Source organism: Bufo gargarizans, chromosome 4 (genome assembly GCF_014858855.1).
Source record: "Bufo gargarizans isolate SCDJY-AF-19 chromosome 4, ASM1485885v1, whole genome shotgun sequence".
Lineage (NCBI taxonomy): Eukaryota > Metazoa > Chordata > Amphibia > Anura > Bufonidae > Bufo > Bufo gargarizans.
Genome location: NC_058083.1, coordinates 114,748,490 through 114,758,133, shown reverse-complemented (window position 1 = coordinate 114,758,133; position 9,644 = coordinate 114,748,490). Strand labels below are relative to the sequence as shown.

Sequence of the window (9,644 nt, the reverse complement as noted above, 5' to 3'; positions counted from 1 at the left end):
GTATACAATGTGTGTACTGTGTGTATATAATGTATGTTAGTGTGTGTGTGTGTGTGTGTGTGTGTGTAATGTATTGTATGTATACAATGTGTGTACTGTGTGTATACAATGTATGTAGTGTGTGTATATGTGATGTTGTGATAGATCACTGTGACCTTTACCCTTTTTCTCCTGATGCATGATGGGGGAGGAGGAGCTGTACCAGGAAGTCAGACAGTGTGTGTGAGGGGAACTGGAAGCAGACACATGAGGCTGAGAAGGGATTACATCTGATAAGGACAGAAGCTGTTGGAATAAGACTCCTCCATGTAAGAATGCCATAATGTTCTGAGTAATAAACCTCGCTCTGGTTAAGTAGTACATCGGCCTGTGTGCGTAACTTGCTGAGCAGATACCGGCAGCATTGCCAGCAGCACCTGAGAGAGACAGAGTGTCCAGGGGACATAACAGTGGCGACGAGGATTGTGGATTTTAGCACACATGGCCTTCATAGGGTTTATTCAACCATTTGATCCTGCAGCTGAGTCATGGACCTCCTGGGTGGAGAGGCTGGAACAGTATATGGAAGCGAATAATGTGACTGTTGAAAAGAGAAGTGCAGTTTTTCTCACTGCATTGGGTCAAGCTGCATATGGAACCCTCAGAGACCTTGTTTCTCCAGACAAGCCAGCCTCTAAGTCCCTGCCTGAGTTAATTCAGACGCTACATACACACTACAACCCGAAGCCGTTGGAAATCGCGGAGCGGTTTAAATTCTACGGTAGAAGGCAGCAGGCCGGGGAGGATGTAAAGACATATATCATTGCTTTACGTAAACTGGCTGCCACTTGTCAGTTTGGAGACTACCTACAGACGGCTCTCCGTGACATGTTCGTCATGGGACTCTGCGACCCAGCCATACAGAAACGTTTACTCACAGAACCCGACTTGACTCTGACGAAAGCCACTGACCTTGCTACGGTCATGGAGTTGGCAACACGGGACGCCACCCTACTGAAGGCACCACCTACAACTCCTGCAAGCCAGGGTGAGGAAATATTCCACTCTGCTATCACTCAACGCTCGAGACGCCCGTCCCCTGCCACTCAGCTTAAACCTCGCCACCCTAATTCTTCTGTCTCTGGGACCCCGACTTGCTACCGTTGTGGTAACACTACTCACAGTGCGCCTGCTTGCAAGTTCAAGGATGTCGTTTGTTTTCGCTGTGGGAAGACTGGTCATATTGGGCGCGTTTGCCGCAGCTCTCGCTCCCCGAACACTACCACAAAAGATAGACGTAAACAGACATTCCGTGTGGATATGGACAATAACGGTTTTAGCTCTGATGAGGAGACATGTGTCCAGCATGTTGGACTGTTTCGAGTAGCTGGGAGTACTCCGGCGATTAAAGTGGATGTCACACTCAATGGCTGTCCTGTCTCCATGGATGTTGATACAGGGGCAGCTGTGTCTGTCATTTCATGGACTGATTTAAAGGCATCGGGTCTGTCCCTGCCGCTAAAACCTACAAAGCTCACGCTACAAACCTACAGCAAGGAACTACTACAGCCCTTGGGTTATGTAAAGCCCCTTGTTACATTAGGCAACCACAGTCAAAGTCTACGCCTTTATGTTGTAAGGAATGGAGGTCCTCCGCTGTATGGAAGGGACTGGATCAAAGCCCTGGGCATGCCTCCTTTTACCATTGCCCAATGTACATTGCTTTCTAAAGTAGACCATTGGGTGGAATCCCTGAAGTCACGTTTTAAAGAGGTTTTTGAGGACTCTTTGGGCACCGTAAAAGGAAAGATGGCCCACCTCCTCTTGAAGCCTGGTGCTACACCTCGTTTTTGTAAGGCAAGATCAGTACCTTTTGCCTTGCGGAAAAAAGTGGAAGCAGAGCTGGACCACCTATTGGCTGAAAAGATCATAACGAAAGTGGATAGAAGTGAATGGGCATCACCAATTGTGCCTGTCAAGAAAAAGAATGGAGACATTAGGATTTGTGGTGATTTCAGGGTAGCTCTGAACAACCAACTTCTTGTGGATCAATACCCATTGCCTCGACTTGAAGATTTATTTGGCTCACTGGCTGGGGGGCAAAAGTTTACAAAAATAGACTTAAAGCAAGCTTACCTGCAACTGCAAGTACACCCAGATTCACGCCATCTGTTGACCATTAACACTCATAAAGGATTATTCCAGTATAACCACATGGTTTTTGGCATAGCCCCAGCCATCTGGCAGCGGATCATGGATGAGGTACTGGCAGGAATACCTTTCACCCAATGTCTACTGGATGACATGCTCATCACTGGTCCCACTGATGAAGAACACAGAAAGAATGTTAAAGCTGTGCTAGGGAGACTCCAAAAGTATGGTTTACGTGTCAATCTGTCAAAATGCGAATTTCTCAAGTCTCAACTGGAGTTTTGTGCCCACACGGTGGACCGTCATGGGTTACACACTACTGAAGAAAAGGTTAAAGCCCTTACCCATGCCCCTACCCCCCGGAATGTCACCCAGCTCAGGTCCTACCTTGGCCTCCTAAATTACTACCACCGTTTCTTGCCGAACCTAGCGCACCAGCTCTACCCATTACATCGCTTACTGGATGCAAGAGCTAAATGGATATGGACAGACAAATGTGAAGAAGCTTTTCGGCTTTCTAAAGAACTCATTCTGTCTTCTCGAGTTCTGGTCCACTATGATTTAAAGAAACCCGTCATCCTGGCTTGTGATGCCTCGCCTTATGGACTGGGTGCAGTGCTTTCCCATGTCATGCCGGATGGCACGGAGCGCCCCATTTCTTTTGCCTCCAGGTCTTTAACCTCAGTAGAACAAAACTACTCCCAGATTGACAAGGAAGCTTTGGCCATTGTATGGGCCACAAAAAAATTTCACGCGTACGTCTATGGTCGGGAGTTCACACTTATCACTGACCACAAACCTCTGTTGTCAATACTGAACCCTCAGAAAGGAATTTCTACAACAACCGCATCTCGCTTACAAAGGTACGCTTTATTTTTAGGAGCTTATGCTTATTCGATCAGATACCGCTCCCATGATACCCATGGCAATGCAGATGCATTTTCCAGATTGCCACTAAGAGATGACCACCCACTAAGAGAGGTACGTGTAGTGGAAGTACACAGGCCACAATCTTGCATGTCCACCTCCCTGATTGACAGACATACAGCCACAGATCCTTTCCTGTCTCAGATATTCTCTTATGTTCAGACTGGATGGCCAGAGAGTGTTTCAGGTGACTTTCGTCCGTACTTTGCCAGAAAATGTGAGCTTGTGACTAATGCTGGTTGCCTACAATGGGGCAATAGAGTGATTGTACCCCAGTACTTGCAATCTACCATGCTAAGGATACTGCATGAAGGCCATCCTGGTGTGGTGCGCATGAAGCAGCGGGCCCGGAGCTATGTTTGGTGGCCACAAATGGATACAGCAATTGAAGATTATGTTGCTCAATGTCCTGGGTGCTGTCAAGCCCAGCGACCCCAAAAGAGAGGAACCCTGCAACCTTGGCCATGGCCAACAGAACCGTGGTCCAGACTCCATCTTGATTTTGCTGGCCCCATCCAGGGTAAAATGTATTTGATCGTGGTAGATGCACATTCAAAATGGCCGGAGGTTTTTCAAATGCCTTCTATTACCTCAGCTGCTACCATTCTAGTCTTAAGGAAGCTCTTTGCTCAATTTGGCTTGCCTACAGCCATAGTCTCCGACAATGGAACTCAATTTACATCGCATGAGTTTCAATCCTTCCTTAGTGGTTTGGGTGTCCAACACTACAAAACAGCTCCTTATCATCCAGCTTCAAATGGGCTGGCAGAACGATTTGTGCAGTCATTTAAGAAGCACTTACTGTCCACTCTGGACCAGGTTGGACTGTCAGAAGAGAAGCTGCTGGAATTCTTGATCATGTACCGTAACACGAAACACGCTACTACTGGGCTGTCACCGGCTTTTCTTATGTTTGGCAGGCATCTCCGCACCAAACTTGATTTAGTTCGTCCGCAGGAGCAGTCACCAACACCTCCTCCGCCGGGCCGTCTGGGATTCCGTGCCGGTGATCTTGTATGGTCTCAGAATTACAGAGCTTTGCCTCCTTGGCTTCCTGGCGTTATTGATGGAACTCTTGGCAGAAGAATGTACCTCGTCCGCCTGGAGGAAGGCATTTGTGTTCGGCGACACCTTTCACAATTGAGGAAACGCATTTGCCGGCCACTAGTGACAAAACCGACCCTTCTTTCTGACCACCCACCAGAGTCTACTCTGAACTCTGCTGGTGACATATGGCATGGTGTCTGGCATGATCCCACAAGTTTACACCCAAACCCTGAACCGGTTGGTGACCATATTCCTGAGGAGCCCGGACATGTGCAAGTTACAGAGACTGATTTGTCTGTGGGACGCCCACTGACATCTCCAGTACTTGCAATCTACCATGCTAAGGATACTGCATGAAGGCCATCCTGGTGTGGTGCGCATGAAGCAGCGGGCCCGGAGCTATGTTTGGTGGCCACAAATGGATACAGCAATTGAAGATTATGTTGCTCAATGTCCTGGGTGCTGTCAAGCCCAGCGACCCCAAAAGAGAGGAACCCTGCAACCTTGGCCATGGCCAACAGAACCGTGGTCCAGACTCCATCTTGATTTTGCTGGCCCCATCCAGGGTAAAATGTATTTGATCGTGGTAGATGCACATTCAAAATGGCCGGAGGTTTTTCAAATGCCTTCTATTACCTCAGCTGCTACCATTCTAGTCTTAAGGAAGCTCTTTGCTCAATTTGGCTTGCCTACAGCCATAGTCTCCGACAATGGAACTCAATTTACATCGCATGAGTTTCAATCCTTCCTTAGTGGTTTGGGTGTCCAACACTACAAAACAGCTCCTTATCATCCAGCTTCAAATGGGCTGGCAGAACGATTTGTGCAGTCATTTAAGAAGCACTTACTGTCCACTCTGGACCAGGTTGGACTGTCAGAAGAGAAGCTGCTGGAATTCTTGATCATGTACCGTAACACGAAACACGCTACTACTGGGCTGTCACCGGCTTTTCTTATGTTTGGCAGGCATCTCCGCACCAAACTTGATTTAGTTCGTCCGCAGGAGCAGTCACCAACACCTCCTCCGCCGGGCCGTCTGGGATTCCGTGCCGGTGATCTTGTATGGTCTCAGAATTACAGAGCTTTGCCTCCTTGGCTTCCTGGCGTTATTGATGGAACTCTTGGCAGAAGAATGTACCTCGTCCGCCTGGAGGAAGGCATTTGTGTTCGGCGACACCTTTCACAATTGAGGAAACGCATTTGCCGGCCACTAGTGACAAAACCGACCCTTCTTTCTGACCACCCACCAGAGTCTACTCTGAACTCTGCTGGTGACATATGGCATGGTGTCTGGCATGATCCCACAAGTTTACACCCAAACCCTGAACCGGTTGGTGACCATATTCCTGAGGAGCCCGGACATGTGCAAGTTACAGAGACTGATTTGTCTGTGGGACGCCCACTGACATCTCCAGTACCTTTGACTGACTTTATTCCTCCCGGTGCTGTACCTCTGCGTAGGTCTACCCGTCAAAGACGTCAAACGCCTCGCTGGCAAAGTGCTGAAATCTTACGGGACACATTGGAGGTCAGGGAACAGAGACAAAGGGCTCATGAAGTGCTGCGGAAATCACAGAACTGAGTTGGAGATACTACTTGCTGAACTGATCTCGCTTGCCTTGTTATGTTATGTGTTCAACATTTTGTTCTTTTGTTATGTTTTTTTTTTTTTTTTTTTTTTTTTTGGGGAGGAAAGGAGGTGTGATGTTGTGATAGATCACTGTGACCTTTACCCTTTTTCTCCTGATGCATGATGGGGGAGGAGGAGCTGTACCAGGAAGTCAGACAGTGTGTGTGAGGGGAACTGGAAGCAGACACATGAGGCTGAGAAGGGATTACATCTGATAAGGACAGAAGCTGTTGGAATAAGACTCCTCCATGTAAGAATGCCATAATGTTCTGAGTAATAAACCTCGCTCTGGTTAAGTAGTACATCGGCCTGTGTGCGTAACTTGCTGAGCAGATACCGGCAGCATTGCCAGCAGCACCTGAGAGACACAGAGTGTCCAGGGGACATAACAGTATACAATGTATGTAGTGTGTGTGTGTAATGTACTGTGTGTACAATGTGTGTACTGTGTGTGTATACAATGTATGTAGTGTGTGTGTAATGTAGTGTGTGTATACAATGTGTGTACTGTGTGTATACAATGTATGTAGTGTGTGTATACAATGTGTGTACTGTGTGTATACAATGTGTGTACTGTGTGTATACAATGTATGTAGTGTGTGTATACAATGTGTGTAGTGTGTTTACAATGTGTGTACTGTGTGTATACAATGTATGTAGTGTGTGTATACAGTGTGTATACAATGTGTGTAGTGTGTATACAATGTATGTAGTGTGTGTATACAATGTATGTAGTGTGTGTGTGTAATGTACTGTGTGTATACAATGTATGTAGTGTGTGTGTGTAATGTACTGTGTGTATACAATGTGTGTACTGTATGTATACAATGTGTGTAGTGTGTGTGTGTATACAATGTATGTAGTGTGTGTATACAATGTATGTAGTGTGTGTATACAATGTATGTAGTGTGTGTGTGTAATGTACTGTGTGTAAACAATGTATGTAGTGTGTGTGTGTAATGTACTGTGTGTATACAATGTGTGTACTGTGTGTATACAATGTATGTAGTGTGTGTGTATTGTACTGTGTGTATACAATGTGTGTACTGTGTGTATACCATGTGTGTACTGTGTGTATACAATGTATGTAGTGTGTGTGTAATGTACTGTGTGTACAATGTGTGTACTGTGTGTGTATACAATGTATGTAGTGTGTGTGTAATGTACTGTATGTAAACAATGTATGTAGTGTGTGTGTGTCTGTGTGTGTGTAATGTACTGTGTGTGTACTGTGTGTATACAATGAATGTAGTGTGTGTGTATTGTACTGTGTGTATACAATGTATGTAGTGTGTGTGTGTGTGTGTAATGTACTGTGTGTATACAATGTATGTAGTGTGTGTGTGTGTAATGTACTGTGTGTATACAATGTGTGTACTGTGTGTATACAATGTATGTAGTGTGTGTGTGTGTGTGTAATGTACTGTGTGTATACAATGTGTGTACTGTGTGTATACAATGTATGTAGTGTGTGTGTGTAATGTACTGTGTGTATACAATGTGTGTAGTGTGTGTGTATACAATGTATGTAGTGTGTGTATACAATGTATGTAGTGTGTGTGTAATGTACTGTGTGTACAATGTGTGTACTGTGTGTATACAATGTATGTAGTGTGTGTGTAATGTACTGTGTGTATACAAGGTGTGTAGTGTGTGTGTGTGTGTGTAATGTACTGTGTGTACACAATGTGTGTACTGTGTGTATACAATGTATGTAGTGTGTGTGTAAAGTACTGTGTGTATACAATGTGTGTACTGTGTGTATACAATGTATGTAGTGTGTGTGTGTAATCTACTGTGTGTATACAATGTGTGTAGTGTGTGTGTATACAATGTATGTAGTGTGTGTATACAATGTATGCAGTGTGTGTGTGTGTGATGTAGTGTGTGTATACAATGTGTGTACTGTGTGTATACAATGTGTGTAGTGTGTGTATACAATGTGTGTAGTGTGTGTATACAATGTGTGTAGTGTGTGTATACAATGTGTGTAGTGTGTGTATACAATGTGTGTAGTGTGTGTAAACAATGTGTGTACTGTGTGTATGCAATGTATGTAGTGTGTGTATACAATGTATGTAGTGTGTGTGTGTGTAATGTACTGTGTGCATACAATGTATGTAGTGTGTGTGTGTGTGTGTGATGTACTGTGTGTATACAATGTGTGTAATGTGTGTATACAATGTGTGTAATGTGTGTATACAATGTATGTAGTGTGTGTGTGTAATGTACTGTGTGTATACAATGTATGTAGTGTGTGTGTGTAATGTACTGTGTGTATACAATGTGTGTACTGTGTGTATACAATGTATGTAGTGTGTGTGTGTGTAATGTACTGTGTGAATACAATGTGTGTAGTGGGTGTGTATACAAAGTATGTAGTGTGTGTATACAATGTATGTAGTGTGTGTGTGTGTGTGTGTGTGTGTGTAATGTACTGTGTGTACAATGTGTGTACTGTGTGTGTATACAATGTATGTAGTGTGTGTGTGCGTAATGTAGTGTGTGTATACAATGTGTGTACTGTGTGTATACAATGTATGTAGTGTGTGTATACAATGTGTGTACTGTGTGTATACATTGTATGTAGTGTGTGTATACAATGTGTGTACTGTGTGTATACAATGTATGTAGTGTGTGTATACAATGTGTGTAGTGTGTGTATACAATGTGTGTACTGTGTGTGTATACAATGTATGTAGTGTGTGTGTAATGTACTGTGTGTATACAATGTATGTAGTGTGTGTGTGTGTGTGTGTAATGAACTGTTTGTATACAATGTGTGTACTGTATGTATACAATGTGTGTAGTGTGTGTGTATACAATGTGTGTATGCAATGTATGTAGTGTGTGTGTCTTTGTGTGTAATGTACTGTGTGTATACAATATGTGTAATGTGTGTATACAATGTATGTAGTGTGTGTGTGTGTGTGTAATGTACTGTGTGTATACAATGTGTGTATACAATGTATGTAGTGTGTGTGTAATGTACTGTGTGTATACAATGTATGTAGTGTGTGTGTGTAATGTACTGTGCGTATACAATGTATCTAGTGTGTGTATACAATGTGTGTAATGTGTGTATACAATGTGTGTATACAATGTATGTAGTGTGTGTGTGTGTGTGTAATGTAGTGTGTGTATACAATGTATGTACTGTGTGTGTAATGTAGTGTGTGTAAACAATGTGTGTAGTGTGTGTATACAATGTATGTAGTGTGTGTATACAATGTGTGTAGTGTGTGTATACAATGTGTGTAGTGTGTGTATACAATGTATGTAGTGTGTGTAATGTACTGTGTGTATACAATGTATCTAGTGTGTGTATACAATGTGTGTAGTGTGTGTATACAATGTGTGTAGTGTGTGTATACAATGTATCTAGTGTGTGTATTCAATGTGTGTAGTGTGTGTATACAATGTGTGTAGTGTGTGTATACAATGTGTGTAGTGGGTGTATACAATGTGTGTAGTGGGTGTATACAATGTGTGTAGTGGGTGTATACAATGTATGTAGTGTGTGTATACAATGTATGTAGTGTGTGTATACAATGTATGTAGTGTGTGTATACAATGTGTGTAATGTGTGTATACAATGTATGTAGTGTGTGTATACAATGTGTGTTTTGTGTGTGTAATGTACTGTGTGTATAATGTGTGTGTAGTGTGTGTACTTTGTGTAATGTACTGTGTATACAATGTGTGTATAATGTGTGTGTATATATACATATATACATATATATATATATATATATATATATATATATATATATAATTTGTGTGCTAAAGCTGTGTGTGTATTTGTATAATGACATAGTTATGGAGAGTAAAAAAAGAATAAATAATCTAGCAGAACATGGTGGGACACTACAGAGCAAGAACAGGAGACATATCTACATGGATGGGTCCT

The 9,644-nt window shown here is 43.4% G+C and overlaps 1 protein-coding gene across 1 annotated transcript; it reads left to right on the top strand.

Moving 5' to 3' along the window:
* The first annotated feature begins 462 nt into the window (after positions 1–462).
* On the top strand, positions 463–5,729 carry LOC122935264. Its single transcript, XM_044291026.1, has 2 exons — positions 463–4,380; positions 4,427–5,729. The coding sequence occupies exons 1-2, from the start codon at positions 481–483 to the stop codon at positions 5,684–5,686; spliced, it is 5,160 nt and encodes a 1,719-aa protein (XP_044146961.1). The 5' UTR covers positions 463–480; the 3' UTR covers positions 5,687–5,729.
* The last annotated feature ends 3,915 nt before the right edge of the window (positions 5,730–9,644 follow it).

Coding starts and splice junctions, on each gene's coding strand:
- LOC122935264 (XM_044291026.1), top strand. CDS start 481: ATGGCCTTCATAGGGTTTATTCAACCATTTGATCCTGCAGCTGAGTCA. Junction 4,381..4,426: donor AGGAGCCCGGACATGTGCAA/GTTACAGAGACT, acceptor TGACATCTCCAG/TACTTGCAATCTACCATGCT.